Source organism: Phyllobates terribilis, unplaced genomic scaffold (genome assembly GCF_046119375.1).
Source record: "Phyllobates terribilis strain yellow unplaced genomic scaffold, ASM4611937v1 Scaffold_13__5_contigs__length_258822181, whole genome shotgun sequence".
NCBI lineage: Eukaryota > Metazoa > Chordata > Amphibia > Anura > Dendrobatidae > Phyllobates > Phyllobates terribilis.
In genome coordinates, this window is record NW_027362773.1 from 187,949,122 (window position 1) to 187,969,006 (window position 19,885).

General features: G+C 43.6%; 1 protein-coding gene across 3 annotated transcripts in view; it reads right to left on the reverse strand.

The window, feature by feature from the left end:
- Window positions 1-2,395: 2,395 nt before the first annotated feature.
- The window catches only part of SLC12A3 (solute carrier family 12 member 3), a 50,961-nt gene continuing 33,471 nt past the window's right edge, over window positions 2,396-19,885 (reverse strand). For 2 of the 3 annotated variants that reach the window (XM_073659114.1, XM_073659115.1), the window contains exons 21-27: window positions 19,776-19,859; window positions 19,284-19,385; window positions 18,849-18,960; window positions 18,448-18,534; window positions 15,469-15,604; window positions 14,862-14,929; window positions 2,396-3,887 (exon numbers count right to left, since the gene is read on the reverse strand). In XM_073659114.1, coding sequence (XP_073515215.1) covers window positions 3,746-3,887; window positions 14,862-14,929; window positions 15,469-15,604; window positions 18,448-18,534; window positions 18,849-18,960; window positions 19,284-19,385; window positions 19,776-19,859 — 731 coding nt within the window. In that variant the 3' untranslated portion in view covers window positions 2,396-3,745. The remainder of the gene's footprint in view (window positions 3,888-14,861; window positions 14,930-15,468; window positions 15,605-18,447; window positions 18,535-18,848; window positions 18,961-19,283; window positions 19,386-19,775; window positions 19,860-19,885) is intronic. The other variant, XM_073659116.1, reaches the window with a different exon arrangement.

The window sequence follows — 19,885 nt, forward strand, 5'->3', positions numbered from 1 at the left end:
TTTTAAATACCCAAGTGATATCACAGCTTTCAGAAAAATCCTATCTATAAAAATAATTAACCAGATCGGTAAACACTATAAAACGGAAAAAAAATTCACGAATGCAAAAATTAAGTTTTGTTTGGTCGCTGCAATACCACAAATGACGCTGTAACAAGTGATTAAAACATCACATTTATCCCATAATGGTATCAATAAAAACATTTTTTGGCCCCGCAATAAACAAGCCATCACACAGCTCCATCAACAGAAAATTGAACATGTTACAGGTCTCGGAAAATGGCAACCCCCCAAAAATTTTAGTTTTTTGCAAACTTAGGATTTTTTTTCAACACCAAAATAATAAAAAAAACTGGACATGTTTGGCATCTCCATAATCGTACTAGTGAGCAGAATCATACTATGAGGTTATTTGTACCACAATATGTACACTGTAAAAACAATTCCCAAAAAACAATGTCAGAATTGCATTTTTTTTTCACAATTTCTCCCTATTTGGAATTTTTTTCTCGTTTTCTAGTACACTATATGGTATACTGAGCAGTGCAGCTGTGAATCCAGCTATTGGAGGCGATAAAATACTTGATAGAGAAGCTGCAGGATGGATCTATTTTTCTGCCTGTGTCAGTGCTTTTCACTACTCACTTTCTCCATAGGGTATAATAAGAAGTGTAACATGGCACCGCATGTACAGCATCTAAAAATAAAAAGACAACCCCCCACAAAAAAAGCCAAAAACAAAACGCTATTCCATTTCTAATTTTCAGTTGTCTCTGAGCTAGTGGGAGGAAACTAGCGACTATTATGTCTCCCATATACATCACATACAGAAAGAGGGATTACGGCTTTTTTTGCTTTAGTAGCACACAGAGACAAGCAGCAGCAGTATTGAGGGCATTACACCGAGCAGTGCAGTTGTGAATCCAGCTCTCGGAGGAGAAAAAATACTTGATAGAGAAGCTGCATGATGGATCTATTTCTCTGCTTTTGTCAGTGCCTTTCCCTACTCACTTCTCCATAGGGTATAATAAAAAGTGTAACCTGGCACCTCATTGTTCAGAATCTAAAAGAAAAAGACAACCTCCTCACAAAAAAAATGGTATTCCATTTCTAATTTTCAGTTGTCTCCGAGCTAGTGGGAGTGTAGGTTTCCCATACACATCACACACAGAAAGAGGGATTCCTGTTTTTTTTTTGCTTTAGTAGCACACAGAGAGAAGCAGCATTGAAGGTATAATACTGAGCAGTGCAGCTATGATTCCAGCACTTGGGTGAGAAAAAATTCTACAATCGCCTCTCCATAGAGTATAATAAGAAGTGTAACCTGACACCTCAGTGAAAGTTTGATTCAAACCAAAATCGAACCCATGACACCTCACTGAAAGTTAGATTCACACCAAAGTGGGAATCTAAAAGAAACCCCCCCCCCCCCAAAAAAAAAAGAAAGCAATGGTATCCCATTTCTAATTTTCAGCTGTCTCTGAGCTGGTGGGAGGAGACAAGCAGCTATTATGTCTCCCATACACATGACACATAGAAGGAGGAATTCTTGCTCTTTTTTGCTTTGGTAGCACACAGAGAGAAGCAGCATTGAGGGCATTATACTGAGCAGTGCAGCTGTAAATCCAGCACTTGAGTGAGAAAAAAAATTCTAGATAGAGAAGCTTCAGGATGGATCCATTTCTCAGCCTATCGCCACTCACCTCTCTACAGAGTATAATAAGAAGTGTAACCTGACACCTCAGTGTGCTGAATCTAAAAGAAAAAGACAAAAAAAACAGTGCTCCATTGTGTAGAGGTTTTGAATGGACAGAGCACTGGTGAAAGAAGCAGAGCTGCTCATCTTGGCGAGATGTGCTTATAATAGGCACAACTCTATCCAAAAAGCTTGTAAAATGTGGACAAGCTGCTGCTTCTCCTCTTTGTACCGGTTATGCTCAATGGCAACCACAATAAACGCAGTGAAGTGTAAAACAAAAATCAAGGTACCACCTGTTGGGGACTGAAACGCGTAGCCTCAAAGTGACTATACATCTACCTATGAGCCATCATCTTTTCCAGCATCTTTCCTTGTTTCTCTTCTACTCTTCTTCTTGACTAAGACTGATTTTACCTAATTTTTTTCACCCCAGTATCAATGGCGAGTCCACGGAAAAAGTGGCTCATAAGAGGAGAAAGAAGCAGATTTTGCTGATAAAATATATTACGTTTTTTTTCTATTCGTTTATATTATTGATTTCTGCAAAGTTTATGCAAAGTATAATTACCATCTAAGGGAAAAAATTACCCGAGTTGCAATATATTTAAGAAAAGGATAAAAAAAAACACTAAATAATATCTGTCATAAATATTTTATTATATATTTATTCCAAACAGTTAGTTTTGATCTTAGTATTAGGCTAACATGTGTTGATTAGTTTTTAGGACTATGTGAGAAGAAACACAAAATTATATGGAATTTACATAGGAATATTGGACAAATGGCAAATACAAAGTGTCCCTCTCATAGGTTATAGGTGGCCTATATATAACATAAACCGGAAAGTCAAATAAAAAGAATAACGCCTAATATGTACAGTAGGTGAATGGTTGAATTGTGCAAGATCTACATGCCGGGCTCCAGAGAAGCAGCAGTATTGAGGGCATTGTACTAAGCAGTGCAGCTGTGAATCCAGCTCTTGGAGGAGAAAAAATACTTAATAGAGAAGCTGCAGGATGGATCTATTTCTCTGGCTATGTCCGTGCCTTTCCCTACTCACCTCTCCATACTATATAAGAAGAAGTGTAACCTGGCTCCTCACTGTACAGAATCTAAAAGAAAAAGACAACCCCCACCCCAAGAAGTAAAAGGTTTGTCGCAGGTCTTTTTGTAATATTTTTGTAATATAAATGTAGACTATATGGCCAGCACAAGACAAATGATTGGTTGCAGCAGTCACAAAGACTGGGGGCTGGATCTGTGGGTATCTGATATTATTATCTTTCCCTGGCATTAATGTTATTGCATATGTAGTTATTAAATGAAGTCACTGATGAGCCAGTATACAGTAAGCTCTCCTGCTCCATCTAGTGGTGGATGCAGGCAGTCCGTATATTCTCATTTAAATCTATGGCTAGCAGGGGATTTGCAAAACAATAATGGTAAAGGGTGGAGAGTCCTTTTAAGAGCAATATATATTTTTGGTTTTTAGATATAGAATAGCTATCGATCCTTGCATTGCTTGTGTATAGGAGCCTCCAAACAGCGCTCTGAGGGCAAATGGAGGCCAATCTCCAATAAAAAACAAAAGGATCAGAGGTGATGAATTGGATTCGCAGGACTTATTATATAATATATATGTTATAATAAAAAAAAAATTATATATTATATATATATATATATATGTACACACACACATATACATACATACATATACATATTTTTTGTATAAAAGAAGGATATTATGGTATATACTGCTATTATTTTTTTTGCTTTTAAATTTAGTGTGCATTTAATATACATATTACTATGTGATATATTACCCAATTTGTATGTACTATAGTTTTATAAATATATTTATAGTTTTATTATGATATAATTTTATGTATCTTTTCTATTTTTTTCTCATCATGGACACTCAATGTAACCTTGCGTTGGTTATGGAGGCACAGGAATGGGTACAGGCCAAGAACGATACAAGTCATTAGATGCTGTAGTGGATGCCAGACTGCTGCTCTGCCAGGGCGTTTGGTACCGGACCTCTCCTTACTGACAGTACATCGTTAGCACATTCTTCTGGTTTCCTCTAACTAGTAGGACTGGTGGTCTCAGGTCTTGTGACAGGGTCTCGAGCCAGGCCATGTATAGAGAGCTCGGACATTTATCTTTTCTTGCAATGGGCATCGTTCTAATAAAAAGAAAAAGGAGAAAAGATTACACATTTTTCAGAGTATAAAAAAACATAAGAAGTATGGTTGATTTCTGCTGTAATGGTATGTTCACACATAGTGTATATGTTCCTTTGGAGCCCGGTCACAGGCAAATCGACAGGTTGCTCTTCATTGGATTACAAAGATGGCGATGATTAGTAGGTCCCAGTTGGCATGGAATCCTATTGGCCACTTAAATGCCACAGTCAGTGATTGACAGCAGCGTCCAAATGGTTAAACAGCAGCGATCGGAGCAAGATATTTGCAGATGCCGGCTGTGTAACACATCTGGCACCCGTTGTCACTTATGGTGCAGGCTCAGCTCCTGACCCCGCACCACACATAGGATGTACTATGTGACATGCAGAAGTACTGCTGTTGCTTCAAAAGCATCCAGCAACTATTAGAAGTAACACAAGCACAGGAGACAGGAAGTGTTGTGCTCCAGAAGCATCCAGCAACTAGAAGGGTTAACACAGTCACAGGAGACAGGGAGTGTTTAGCAGAGCCCCAGGGGGATTGTGGAGAAGTTGTTTACTGTCTGGCTAGAGCCAAAGAGAAAGGTGATGTATGATCTGTATCTCACAGAAGGCAAGGGAACAGAATTCAGATCAGGAGGGAAGCTAAACACAGGTCAGATAGACTCCCTGAGCTAACAGTGCTGAATATTATCGGGCAGGAAGATAAGGACTGGAAGGAATACTGTTATAGGGATCATCTCCCTCATCAAACCCTCCCCCTTCCATCTCCATGCAGGATAAAGAATGCTGAGTACTATTGAGTCCTTGTGAAGGAAAAGCCTGTGGTTGTGTATGCATTAAAACTGTGCTGTACTGTGCTACTGGATAATAGACTGTGTACTACTGTGCTGCGAAGGAAATTGTACTGTTATTACTGGAGCCTGTTGCTCAAAGAGACACTTAAATTGCACTTGTCGTGCTTCATTAAATGTTACTGTTCTTCCGTTTCTGAGGACTCTTGTCAGATGTGTTTGGTCAGCAACTGAATCTACCCTGTGCCTGAGAGAAGCTGAAGCCTATAGTCGCCCTGAGTAACTGTTACCCCAGGATTCCAACGAATTCATGTAACCTGTCTCGCCCCTATCTGAACTTAGGCGGCGTACGTGTAACATTGCTGGCCCGTACGGGGAGTCCTGATCGGGAATTAGCATGTAGAGGGAGAAGAGGAAAATGTCTGGAAAAACTCAGCAGTACAGCACCTCAATTCAACCCTGCTACACCAGTTAAAGGGGACCAGCCCTAAAGAAAACTCACTAGCAAGAATGGATGTGGAAATACAAATGGACAGAATTAGTGAGCTGCTTATTCAGTTAACCTGTGAAGAATTGAGAACAGTAGCAGAACATATAAAGATGTCAGAAGAACAGATTTCTAAAAGACACAACCGCAGGCCACTGTTAGCTGCCATTAACAGTTTCTAGCCAGGTTGAAGTTGGAGAATGGAGGGGCGGCACCAATTACCAAAAGTGGGAATTTCTGTCCGCAGACAGAACTACAGGAATTGAAAGAACAATTTAAAGCCCTAACAACAGCCCTGCAGGAATCGACCAAAACCTCTGAACGGGAAGATCAGATAATTGGTAGAATACTACTTTATGTGGACCAAAATCGGTTTCCAAGTAAGCGGGAGAGCGACAATGAGTCACCAGCAGTATCTGTTTTAGTTAAAGAATGGACGAAGCTCTACCTCAGTGAAGACGGTATCCTGTATCGTAAAGGAGGACAAAACCGGCAGTTGGTACTACCCAGACTATTCCGTAGGTTGGTCTTCAAATAACTACATGAAAACATGGGACACCTGGGAGTGGAAAGGACAACCAACTTGATCTGTTTGAGATGGTCTCAACAGACTTTCTACATCTTGAGACATGCAAGGGTGGTTACGAATACATATTGGTGGTGATGGACCATTTTACTCGATTTGCTCAAGCAAATGCCACCTCCAATAAATTGGGTCGAACAGCGGCAGAGAAGATCTTCAATGATTTTGCTTTGAGGTTTGGGTTCCCTACGAGGTTACACCACGACCAAGAAAGAAAATTTGAGAACCAGCTCTTCGCCAAGCTAGGAAAGTACTGTAGAATTCAGAGATCCCACACAATGCCCTATCACCTACAGGGTAATGGACAAGTGGAACGTTTTAACCGGACATTATTGTCGATGTTGCGCACTTTAACAGCTGATGAGAAGAAAGACTGGAAGAGTTCTCTGTCAAAAGTGGTACATGCCTATAACTGTACAAAGAGTGAAGCAACGGGTTACTCACCCTTCTTCCTATTGTATGGACGATCGCCAAGACTGCCAATCGACATCATGTTCGATACTCCGGTGTCAGAGACTTACAGAACGTATCCGGAGTACATTCGGAAATGGAAGGAATGGATGGCAGAGGCATACAACATAGCATTCAAAGTGGTTACGCAAGGACAGAGCAAGAGTAAGGAGTACTATGATCGAAAATGTTATGGAGCAGAATTGGCACCGGGAAGCCGGGTGCTAGTCAAGAACGTACGTGAGAAAGGCGGTCCAGAAAAACTTTGTTCGTACTGGGAAGACAAGGTGTATGTGGTCGTAAGGAGGAAAGCTGATGACAGCCCAGTGTATGAAATCCGATTGGAAGCTGGAGACAAGAAAACCAGAATAGTCCATCGGAATTTACTACTACCCTGTGATTATCTCCCACCACAACAAGACTTCCCAGAAATAGACTGACATCGTCTGAGATCGACTAAGGGACCACCACAGACTGAAGATCCGAAGGTGGATAGTGACCTTGAAAGTTCTGATGAAGAAAAACACACCGTTATATTTCTCGGACCGGCAAGGAGAGGGATGTACCATCCTCAGGAGAGTGAACCAAGTCCCGAGGCTCCAGAGTTTGTACCAAGGAGTACAGATGAAGTCCAATTCAGATATGACGATCGAACACCGGCCCTTGAAGAGACCGATCGACACTCAGGAGGAGCGGAATTACCAGACTGTGCGGAAACAAGCGACTCAGGAGAAGTACAGGAACTTACAGAGGCAGCTCCAAGATCATCTGAGGAAGCACGGGAAATGAGTGCGGCGGAAGAAACTTCTGTGACCGAAGAACCCGTGGTCTCTGAGGAACAACCCACCAGGAAGATGTCGACTTGAGAAGTGAGGAGGCCTGTGATGCTGACGTATGTGACACTTGGTGAACCAAGCCAAGTGCCAAGGACTGTAGACTGGAAAGAGGTATGTCTGCCTGGGAACCAGGTAAGCCCACTTGAGTGGTATTCACCACCGAGAGGCAGGATGGAAGATGTTGCCTGGTGGAAAGATCCTAGTTACTTACCGGTAACGGGATTTTACAGAGCCCATGACAGCACCACCTGAGAGAGGGTATCTGCCCACCAAGGACATGAACCAACTGAATAAAAAGGCGGTACCTCTCTTCCGCATCAGTTTTTGTTTCAGAGCATGAGAGGGCCTCCGAAAAATTTGTTAGTACACAACTACCACCTAAACATTTCTTAATAAAAACACCCTAAGAAGTGCAAACCATAAGTGATAGAGGGGAGGGAATTAATAGGGTGCTGTCATGGGCTCTGTAAAATCCCGTTACAGGTAAGTAACTAGGATCTTTTCCCCTTCTCCCATGACGGCACCACCTGAGAGATTTAGAGAGGTCAGGCACCAGAGGAAGGGATCACCGCTTGCAACACCTTCCTCCCAAAGGACAGATCAGTAGAAGAGGAAAGGTCAAGACGGTAATGCTTGTAAAATGTAGCGGGGGATGACCAAGTTGCCGCCTTACATATGATGTCGATGGGCACATCCGCCTTCTCAGCCCAGGAAGCAGCTACAGCCCTGGTGGAGTGGGCCTTCAGGTTCTCTGGAACCGGCAGATTGCTAGAAGACTACGCTAAGCCAATGGTGTCCCTGACCCAGCTAGCTATTGTCCCCCTTGTAACCTTAAGCCCTTTCCTAGCCCCCTGAAATGAGATGAATAAGGCGTCAGTTTTCCTCCAGGCCTTCGTCACCTCCAGATACTGGACTAATACCCTCTTAACATCTAAAAAGTGTGAAGCCTTTGTTCCTCAGAATCTCTAGGGTCAAGATAGAAGGAAGGGAGAGTAATTACTTGTGTCCTGTGGAATTTGGAGGCTACTTTTGGAAGATAGGCCAGGTCTGGTCTTAAGGTTACTCTATCCATACACACCTAAGTGAACGGATGGTTTACTGACAGCGCGTGCAGATCACTAACCCTACGAGCTGACGTTAGAGCTACCAGCATGGCTGTTTTTAAGGTGAGAATATTCTCCGAAACTTTCTCTAAGGGCTCAAAGGGAGGCTTGGCTAGCGCCTCTAGAACCAGATTAAGGTCCCAAGGAGGCATATTTGGAGTAGGAATGGGTCTAGATCTACTTCAAAATTTAATGAATCTGATGATCCACCTATTTGCTGCCAATGCGCAATTATATAGTGCCCCCAGAGCTGATACTTGTACCTTAAGGGTACTGGTGGCTAACCCCATGCTTAAGCCTTTCTGAAGGAATTCTAAGATGGCCTCAATAGGGACCCTCCCTTTGGCGGACTGACCTGAGGCAGACAGAAACTTAGCCCAGGTTCTGCCCTAGATCCCAGTAGTCACCGGCTTCCTACTCGCCAGTAGAGTAGTAACTAGACCTGGAGAAAACCCCTCCTGTGTTAGTAGTGACCTTTCAAAATCCAGACCGTCAAATGCAGGCCTTATCTTTGGGGATGGAAGACTGGGCCCTGCCTGAGGAGACTTGGGGTGTCCGGAAGGACCCATGGTTCCGCTTGGGACATTCTCTTCATCCAAGTGAACCATGGTCTCTTGGGCCAAAACGGGGCGATCAATATAACCCTCGCCTGTTCTTCTCGGATCTTACTTAGGATAGTAGGGATCAGCATTAGAGGGGGAAAGGCATAGGCCAGGGTAAAGTCCCAGGGAATTTGCAGCGCGTCCACTGCAAACGGCTTCTCTTTTGGATTCAGGGAGCAAAAGATTTTGGTTTTCCGATTGCGTTTGTTAGCAAACAGATCTATCTGTTTGCATCGGCCGACAATCTGCTGGAACACCGCTGGATTCAATTCCCATTCTCCTCGTTTCAAGATGTGTCGACTTAGAAAATCGTCTCTTACGTTCTCTTCTCCTCTTATATGCAGCTCCAAGAGCGTGAATAGATGACTCTCCGCAAAATGAAGGATCTCATCCGCTACCAACATCAGAGGAAGGGATCTTGTACCCCCCTGACAATTGATATAGGCGACTGTCGTTCGGTTGTCCGACATTATCCGGATGTGTTGACCCTGAAGAAGAGAATTGAACTCTACTACCGCGTTTCTGACTGCCAACAGCTCCCTCATGTTGGAGGAGAGACCCGTCTCGCTGTCTGACCAGAGGCCCTGTATTGAATGATCTCTCAGGTGAGCTCCCCAGCCTTCTGCGCTTGCGTCTGTCGTAATTGTATCTGACACCTGGAAAGACCAAGGAACCCCCAGAGATAGATTTACCGGATTCATCCACCAATCCTGCGAGTTGATTACTAAACTTGAAAGGGATATTCTTCCATCCAGGCGACCTCTGAGCCGTTTGTCTGCTGTCAGGATCTCCTGCTGAAGACGTCTGGAATGGAACTGGGCTCACTGAACTGCTGGGATACAAGAGGTCATCATTCCCAATAGAGACATTGCATTTCTCAAGGTCATGGATGGATTGCTGATTACGCGTGATATGAGGGAACTGATCTTCAATTTCTTGTCCTCTGGCAGAAGACAAGTCTGGTTTTCTGAGTCCAAAATGAGACCCAGGAATGATTGAACCTTTTTTGGTTCTAGTCTCGATTTTTCTAAATTTAAAATCCAACCCAGGCCATTTAGACTAAACTAAACTAAAAAATCGTCCAGGTAAGGGATGACTAGGAGATCTTTCTCCCTTAGATGTGCTGTGACTTCCAGGATAATCTTTGTGAAAACCCTTGGAGCCATGGAGATGCCAAAGGGAAGAGCTGCAAACTGAAAATGCTTTATGTGCTTGCTGAACTGTGCAGCTACCCTCAGAAACTGTTGATGTGCAGGAAAGATTGGGACGTGGTAGTAAGCGTCCTTCAAATCGAGCATGCACATATAACACTCTGGAAACCACATCTTTATGGCTGATTTTATTGACTCCATCTTGAATGGCCTGTAAATTAAATGGTCGTTCAGCTTCTTCAAGTTGACAATGGTTCTGAAGGAGCCATCGGGCTTCTTTATTAGGAAGAGAGTTAAGTAAAACCCTCTCCCTTGCTCGGGTAGTGGTGTTTCTACTAGAACCCCCTTCACAACCAGAGTGAGTACCTCCTGCTGCAGGGCCATCTGTTCCCTTAGGCCTCTGGGGGCTGAAATCCTGACGGTGTCTCTGGGAATGGTTTTGAACTCCAACTTCAGCCCCCTCCCGATTATCCCTAAAATCCAGGCGCTGGACGAGATTTTTTCCCAGGCGGGAAGGAAGTGGGACAACCTTCCTCCTACTTGGGGAGGTCCGTCACTTAGGGGCTTTCTTATTCTCGGAGGATGGACCCTCGAACATGAAGCCTCTGTTATTCGGCTTCCTGCCTCTTCAACTACTTTGGTCTCTGGAAAACTTGCTCCGATTATATTTCCTCTTCCGAAAAGAGCTCTTATATCGGGGAACAGATACAGTAGGAAACCCATGTTTCTTGTCCGCGGCCTTATCCAGGATGTCATCTAAGGCCTTCCCGAAAAAAAGAAAGTCCCCTTCACATGGGATTGAACAGAGTTTAGACTTTGACTGCACATCCCCTGGCCAACTCTTGAGCCATAATGCCCTACGGGCTGCATTAGAAAGATTTGCTGACCTGGCAGCCAGCCTAACTGAATCTGCCGATGCATCCGCAAGGAATGCAGCCACTCCCTGCAAAAGAGGAAGACCCGACAGAATTTTATCCCTAGAGACATTCCCTTTGATCTGGTCCTCTAACTGCTGTAGCCAGATCATCATAGACCTGGCGGTGCAGGTAGCCGCCACTGCCGGTTTCAGAGCCCCTGCTGAGGACTCCCAGGCCTGTTTTAGAAAAGACTCCGCCTTTTTATCGAGCAGATCTTTGAGGGTCCCCAAATCCTCAAAGGGCAGTGTGGATCTTTTCGAGGACTTAGAGATGGCCACATCAATTTTAGGGGTTTTGTCCCACTTAGCGGCATCCTCCTCTTCAAAAGGGTATCTCTGCTTAGAAGGAGAAGGCAGCTGGCCTTTCATCTCTGTTTTTTTCCATTCCCTATCTATAAGAGTCTTGATCCTCTCGTTAACTGGGAATGTGCGTCTCTTCTTCTGATCTAAGCCCCCGAACATGACATCCTGAACTGTTCTGGGAGCTTTGGCATCGGCAATACCCATAGTCACTCTAATAGCCTTGACTAATCTTTCAGTATTGCCCACCGAAAAACATGGCCTACCCCCTCCATCATCATCCGAAGACTCTGATGAAGACGATGACGAGAGGTCAGAGGGGGAAGGATATTCCCTCGCGAAATGGGACTCTACTGATTCCTCTGAGTCCGATGAAACCAGTTTCTGCTTCCTCCTCTTAAGAGATGTCAAGTTCTTTAAGGAATCCCTGACCTCCGTCTGGATTAAGGTTTTTAAATCCATAGAAAAGCTAGAGGACTCCTCTGCTATAGTTTTCTGGATACACTCAGAGCAAAGGTTCTTAGCGTAGGAGCTGGGAAGGCTAACTTTACATAACGCACACTCTTTATTCTTATTCTTATAACTACTCTTTTTAGGTTCCTAACAACCAGAAAGAAATGAAAAGAGAAAAAACAGAGAAGAGCACATTACTAAGGTGAACTGCCACGAAGATCACTCACCACACTGCCGTTCAGACTAGGGTACCGGAGGCGGTGGTTGCCGTTCACATGAACGCTCCCATCTGGCGGAGGTGGATTCACGAGATTTCTTCTGACTGGTTCTGCCGGCACTCGTACGACTCCCACTGCTGTGGCTCTGATAATGGGAAGACTCCCATTGCTCCGGTTGTCTCACATTTTGCTTAAGCTGTTTACGCTGTTTAGGCGCCTGTGGCTGCTGCTGTTCCTCCTGCTGCGGCGGTGACAGCTGCTGCCCAGGTGACTGCGGCTCCTCACTCATGATGACGGGGATGCAGACACCACCATCTCGACTGCTTCCCATCTTTTTAAAGCATAAAGGGGCTCCACCTCCTTTGGGCCCCTCCCCTTCCGGCAGCAGCATGCTCTCTCTTTCTCTCTTTTTAATTTTATTTTTTCCTTTACTTCCTTTTTTTTTAATTAAAATATACATAAGACTTTTCTTTTTTTTTTCTTCTTGCCAGCTGGCGAGCTACGCTGCAGGATCCCTTCTGCGCGTGCGCAGACCCAGCGGCTCCCGGCGCGCTTGCAAACGGGGATGTGCCCTGGTAATCGAACCCCGCGCAAGCGCAGACCCGGACTTCCGGCGCGCTCATGCTAGGGCACGACACGACCCCGCGCGTGCGCATCCCGGACTTCCGGCGCGCTACGTCCCTGGGCGCGACGCGACCCTGCACGTGCACAGCCCGGAAGGCCTGCCTGCCAGTGCGCCCAGCCACAGACCACCGTGCGTGCGCAGTCCCGGCTGCCGGACCCGGCGCACGTGGGAAAGGACCCTGGAAGGCACCGCCCCGCACACAGACCCAGGCACTAGCAAGATGGGGCTGGGAACAGAGGTCCCATCTGCTGAGTCTTCACGGCCTCCAGGCCGCATTGATCCCGGGATCCACGCTCCAGATCCCACGAACAGGTAGGCGAGGCACCACCTAGAGAGGCTCCCAACAAGGACAGGAACCAAAACTGATGCGGAAGAGAGGTACCGCCTTTTTATTCACTAGGTTCCTGTCCTTGGTGGGCAGATACCCTCTCTCAGGTGGTGCTTTCATGGGAGAAGGGGAAAAGACTTGTTTTCATGCTTTGATTTTCCTTAAAAAGACTTTGTAGAAACAAAGAACTGTTAAAGTCTAGTGAGAGAGAGCTGGTTGAAGACGTACGAAAAGTTCCAGCTGAATGGTGTCACAGGGATCATCTCCCTCATCAAACCTTCCTCACCCTCCATTTCCATGCAGGATAAAGAATGCTGTGTACTATTGAGTCCTTGTGAAGGAAATCCTGCGGTTGTGTATGCATAGAAGTGTGCTGTACAGTGCTACAAGATAGACTGTGTACTACTGTGCTGCGAAGGAGACTGTACTGTTACTACTGGAGCCTGTTGCTCAAAGAGACATTTGCACTGCATGGGCTGTGCCTCATTAAATGTTACTGTTCTACCGTTTATGAAGACTCTTGTCAGATGTGTCTAGTCAGCAACTGAATCTATCATGTACCTGAGAGAAGCTGCAGCCTATGGTCGCCCTGAGTAACGGTTCCCCCAGGATTCCAACAAATTCATGTAACCTGTCTGGCCCCTATCTGAACTTAGGTGGTGTGAGTGTAACAACTAACAGGGTTTAAGGAACACTAAGCTTATAAATTAGTGTTTTAATTACTTAAATATAATTGTCCTCCCTGTTTATTCATCTGAAGCATTTTTGCATCATCATGAAACAGACTTGAGCAAAAAGGTTAATTTCGAGTTCATCTTTGCTAAAGCCCTGTCCCCTAAGCCAAGCGGGTGGGGCATAGTAGGCAGACAGGGCAGAGGGGGAAGGCTCCTGCTGCAGGTTTTTATCTTCCAGCCACACACAGTGAGGAGAAGGAAAGGAGACATTGCTGACCTTGGACACAGAGAAAATAAAAATATCTGAAATATTGCTGATTTTTTTTATTTTTTGTGCATTTTCTGTATTTAGTGTTCCTTTAACTCTGCCTTTTTGGCTATATACAAGTCAGATAATGAATGGCACGGTGCAGTTATGTTTGATTTTCCTCTGCACTGTTTGACTTTCCTCTTTGTTTGCGGTGTCTTACAAGTCACAGCGCTGACGTTCTTGTCTCCGATCTCAAACCACAGCTTCATTTTAGCACCTTATGTAATTAGCTCCAGATAGGGGGTTGTATTCTGCTATATTGTATTCTTTGGGGTCTGTCATCCCAAAAATAAGAGAACTAATAACGCGCACCACCAGAAGCCATAGGAGTGTCAGTCTTTCCTTTCCCTCCATCTGCAAAATCAGCGCCCAAAAGGTTTCCAGAAATTCTTGTTTTCATTTTACAAGTTATGTCCATACAATCACAACTTTTTTTTGGAGATGGTAAAAGTTTTTTTTTTTTTGAGAAGTTTTTGGAGGAGAAACTGAGCGAGAACTCTCCAAATCCTCCTCAAATATCTGGATTATCTGCTCAGTTTCTGCTCCGAAAACCTTGTGCATACCGGACTCTCTATTGAATCAGATTCTGAAAGTATTTGAAGCGTTTCTACAATTGGCGTAAAAAAAACAAAAACTCTCTTTGAACCTGGCCTAGGTCTATGTTCACACAGAGTTCTGTAGATCGGATTCACTCCAAAATCTTTCATAGAAACTGCTTAAAAGATTCTTGGAAAACTTCATTTCTATTGGAAATACACACTGCTGTTTATAGGAGGTGTCTGAGCATTTTTTTTTTTCCTAAAGAGGTTTTGAAAAACGCCTCTTCTGATGGAGCCTGCTGTATCTAATGCATCGTTCAATCAAAAAGCTGCAAAAAAAAAAACCTCTTCAAGAGAGTATGTGCATACAATGACTTTTTCATGCGGAATCAGCCTAAAAAAGCACTAGCAAAAAAATGAACATAATGCACAGCATTGCAAAAGCGACTTTGCTGTGCACATGTTAAGTCTTTTGTTATTTCAAAAGGGTTTGGAAACCATATTGACCTATAATGGGGTCCTTTGTGGTGTCTGCAATTTTTACAGGAAGAATAGCACTGTGTGTCCCCAAAACCAGTGTATATGGAGCTTAACTCTATACTTACACAACGATCAGTGCAGCATCCCGGGAGTAATCAAGCAGGACCTCATTCAGTCGGACTTGCCTCAAAGACTATAAAATAACATAGAAAAGTTATTTTAAAGGAGTTTGTCCGTCTTTGGGACATTTTTTTGTTGTTACTTAAATACATGTGAAAAATAACTGCAATTGGATTGCATTAAAAAAAAATTGCACTGTTTGACTTTTCCAGGTTCTGTGTTTCCCTGCACATTCTACTTTGATGTGGTCCTAAATCAGCCGAGAGGAGCTCAGAAAAAGACAGAAGAGTTACAATCTCAGAACCAGCTCACTAACAGATTCTCAGTTAACTCATTGAGGAGTCAGCAATAGACAGTGGCTATAGAAGGCAATATTTTTAATGAAACCCAACTGCAAAAATGATTTTTAGCCTTAAATACATGTATTAAAGTAAAAAAACAAGTCTCCAAAAGTGGACAACCCCGATGTAAAACACTGAGTTTTGAATGAGAGTCTCTTTTTACACTTTGATTTTACATGCACTGTATTGCTTTTCCCTAGAATTGCCTGCCCACAAAAACCTCCTGCCCGGTTTTGATTGATCCCTGCACACAATGTGATTGTATTCAGACCTTGGCCCGGTTTTTCTTGATTTCCTCATCTGATATCTTCCATGGACAGTCGCGTCTCATCTCGTTTACCAGGAACTCCTCTTTGAAGCCGTCATTCAGCATGTATGGTGCAATGAGATCTTCAAACCGCTTCACGCTGTCGACAGAGATCAATAGTTTATCTTATTGTTGTGTAGAATGAAATGACAAATTAGAAACGTCATCTTTGGCTATGTACCGATTCACATTACCTGGCCCAGGTAATGGCGGCTGATCGTGCCGACTCTCCCATACACAGGAGCGCTCACTCTGCCAAGCGCTCCCATGTTCTCTATAAAAGAGCCACTGCCAGATATCTCTGGCGGTGGCTTATGCCGAGAAAAAAAAAGAATCATAAGTCCAAAATGGACATGCTGGATCCTAATTTCCCCCGAAAATAATCTGTTGGGGTCCCCTATACATATTAGCTTGTCAGCCGAACCCATCAATATCATCTAATGTATATAGGGGGCTTTGGAGTGCATTTACACTGCATGATTATTATGAACGAGCCTTGCTATGAATAATCGGGCAGTGTTAACCGGCTGCCAATCACCCAAATTGCAAGAAAAACGCTTGTAATGATTCTTAAGCTTGTTCTCAGCAGCACATCGTCCTTTATGACAGGTGATGTGCTACCTAGTACAATGGTAGTCTATGCACCTAGGAGAATCACATTAATGATAGAAGTGAATTTGAGCTGTCTTAAAGAGGACCTTTCACCAAATTATTCATGTTGACCTGGACACACAATCCAATAGTGGCACCAGAGCAGAATAATTTTTTTTTTGCCTTTAATTTCACCTTTCCGAGGTGGAGAAATTAGCAATCAAAATATTTGGCACCTATTGAGTTAAAAAACAAAATAGTTAAGTCCAAGTGGGTGTTATCAGACAGTTTTCACTGGGGGGCGTGTACTTCTTCTCCCTGTATGATGCTGACCAATCAAAAGCAGGCAGCAGCACAGCAGAAAAAGAACACGCCCCCACTGTAGCTTAGTGCAGGTTAATCACTCTGCAGTGAGAACAGAGCAACATGTCATTACATCTTAGGCTCATTAGTGGTCCCAGCAGTCGGAAAGTTATCCCCTATCCTACGTATAGGATAACTTCCAAACATGGTTCCTTTAAAGGAGAGGTAAATCAGGCGTTGTCAAATCACACCAATACCATTATACTCAGCAATGATGTGCCCTTCATATTGCGCTCACAGAACAACCATTTGATATGAGCCGGGTATAATGTTTCTAAATATCCCAGTCATATACAGTCATGGTCAAAAGTGCTGGCACCCTTGAAATTGTTTTCAGAAAATGAAGTATTTCTCACAGAAAGTTATTGCAATTACACATGTTTTGTTATACATATGCTTATTTCCTTTGTGTGTATTGAAACAACACAAAAAACCCGCAGAAAAATAGGCAAATTGGGCATAATTTCACACAAAACCCCAAAAATGGGCAGGACAAAATTGTTGGCACCTTTCCAAAATTGTGGGTAAACAACTTTGTTTCAAGCATGTTATGCTCATTCAAACTCACCTGTGGCAAGTAAACAGGTGTGGGCAATATGAAAATTACACCCGAAACCAGATAAAAAGGGGAGAAGTTGACTCAATCTTTGCATTGTGTGTCTGTGTGTGCCACACTAAGCATGGAGAACAGAAAGAGGAGAAGAGAACTGTCTGAGGACTTGAGAGAACCAAAGTTATTGAAAAATATCAACAATCTCAAGGTTACAAGTCCATCTCTAAAGAACTTGATGTTCCTTTGTTCACAGTGCGCAACAAATCAAGAAGTTTACAACCCATGGCACTGTAGCTAATCTCCCTGGACGTGAACGTCAGAGAAAAATTGATGAAAGGTTGCAACACAGGAGAGTCCAAATGGTGGATAAGCAGCCCCAATCAAGTTCTAAAGAAATTCAAGTTGTCCTGCAGGCTCAGGGTGCATCAGTGTCAGCACGAACTATCCATCCACATTTGAATGAATTGAAACGCTGTGGCAGGAGACCCAGGAGGACCCCACTTCTGACACAGAGACATAAAGCTAGACTGCACTTTGCCGAAATGTACATGAGTAAGCCAAAATCCTTCTGCAAAAGCGTCTTGTGGACAGATGAGACCAAGATAGAGCTTTTTGGTAAAGCACATCATTCTACTGTTTACCTTCAACGGAACGAGGCCTACATAGAAAAAAAACACAGTACCTACAGTCAAATATGGTGGAGACTCAAATATGTTTTGGGCTTGTTTTGCTGCCTCTGGCACTGGGTGCCGTGACTGTGTGCAAGGCATCATGAAATCTGAAGATTCCCAAAGGATTTTAGGTCACAATGTACTGTTCAGTGTCAGAAAGCTCGGTTTGCGTCCTAGGTCATGGGTCTTCCAGCAGGACAATGACCCCAACTATACTTCGAGAAGCCCCCAGAAATAGATGGAAACAAAGCATTGGAGAGTTCTGAAGTGGCAATAATGAGTCTGGATCTAAATCCCATTAATCACCTGTGGAGAGATCTTAAAATTACTGTTGGGAGAAGACGTCTTCAAATATGAGAGACCTGGAGCAGATTGCAAAAGAAGAGTGTTCCAAAACTCCAGCTGAGAGGTGTAAGAAGCTGATGGTTATAGGAAGCGACTGATTGCAGTTATTTATTCCAAAGGGTGTGCAACCAAATATTAAGTTGAGGGTGCCATCAATATTGTCCGGCCCATTTTGGGGGTTGTGTGTGAAATTATGTCCACTTTTTTTCAGTTTTTTTTTGCTTTGATCCAATACACAAAAAGGAAATAAACCTGTGTATAGCAAAACGTGTAACTGCAATAATTTTCGTGGAGAAATACTTCATTTTCTGGAACAATTTCAAGGGTGCAAACACTTTCGGCCATGACTGTATATTGGCGAAACAATTTTTTTTTCTTTTTTTCAGACACAAATATTTTGCTGGTTCACAAAGCTCTTACTGTTCAGGCCGGGGTTTCTGGTTGATATCTGGTAGTACATGCACCTCGTGAAATCCAATTCTGAACTTACTCAACAAAGAGATCATCCTATAAGAAAAAAAAGATTCCACCGCTGAGACAACAGAATATGAGAAAAATCGATCTATGGTCTTCTCTATAGGCTAGCATTGCCACAAAGGTAAAACAGTGGCGGGATTTGGACCTCTGACAACCTGACAATTGATGATCCACCCTAAGGATAAGATCAATGTCCCAAGAAAATCCCTTTAAATCAAATATTTTTCGGTATATGGCAACCCCAGATGTACCAGCAGCTCATACAGGACATTTATCCACACTCCTGGTGGCTCTGGTGCGGTGTGTGCACAGTCGTGCAGTATGATAGCCAATGAGATTCTTACGCTTTGCGCTCTTCGTCCATCCTGTTGATCTGTCCTCCTACAAACACTCGGATTTTAACTTTCTCCCATCTCTTCTTCCGGGTCAGAAGGTAGGGGATCAGCAGAGTCAGTCCTGTCGGGAAGAGAAGTCTGTTTTAGACCACGTATTGAGCAGGAGAAAAAATTAGCCTGACTCTAAAGCCTGTCCCCTGTGCCGTGTGAGCTCTGCTCGGGTTCATGTCACCAATAGGGAACAGGACATTCCTCTTGATGGGTCATACGATAGAGCGGTGGGCCTTTAAGGCACCTGACCTTTATAAACCAACTAGAGCGGTGGCTCTTTTAAGGCACCTGACCTTTATAAACAGACTTGGTTAATACTGTCATAGGGAATATTGGGCTTCTGACTACAATTTCATTTCTCCTTTAATAAGTTAAAAAAGGCCCTATACATACCTCCATCATCAAAGAGCCAGTAGATATCTATTGTCTTCTTTCCTTGATTAACTTGGAAAATGGTGCTGGCCTGTTGCTCAACGGTAACCGCTTCTGGATCCACTGCAATTCACAAAAAGTACAAGTTAGCATTGTAGCTTCCATTTATTTCTACAGGAAAATAACATTATCTGCAAAAATCTGGAGCATTTATGTGGATTGATTGCTGGTAGCCTAGAAAGTGCTGCAAAGGTATGTGCCAAATTTAAAGGGAAACATAGGGACTGTTCCAAAATAGTAATCATCATAAGCATGCATGTGCGGCTGAGCGGTGGACTCCAGCGGCAGACAAATTTATAAGATTCTTGATGTTTGATTTTTAAAGGAGTTGTCCCCATTCAGAAAATGTTTCTGTACATGCACAATTTGCTGTAAAATAAACCGATGGGGTGGTGGTCAGGTACCAACTCATCTCATGACGGCAGAAGAGTCCACTCCACACCGGTCACTTACATGTTCCTGCAGGCATGCTGTCTGCTCCGTTTTCAGCCCCAGTTTGCAGCTTGGATCCTTCCATGTGTTGGAACACAGGATTTACTATATAGAACAATACCGGCTCGTTA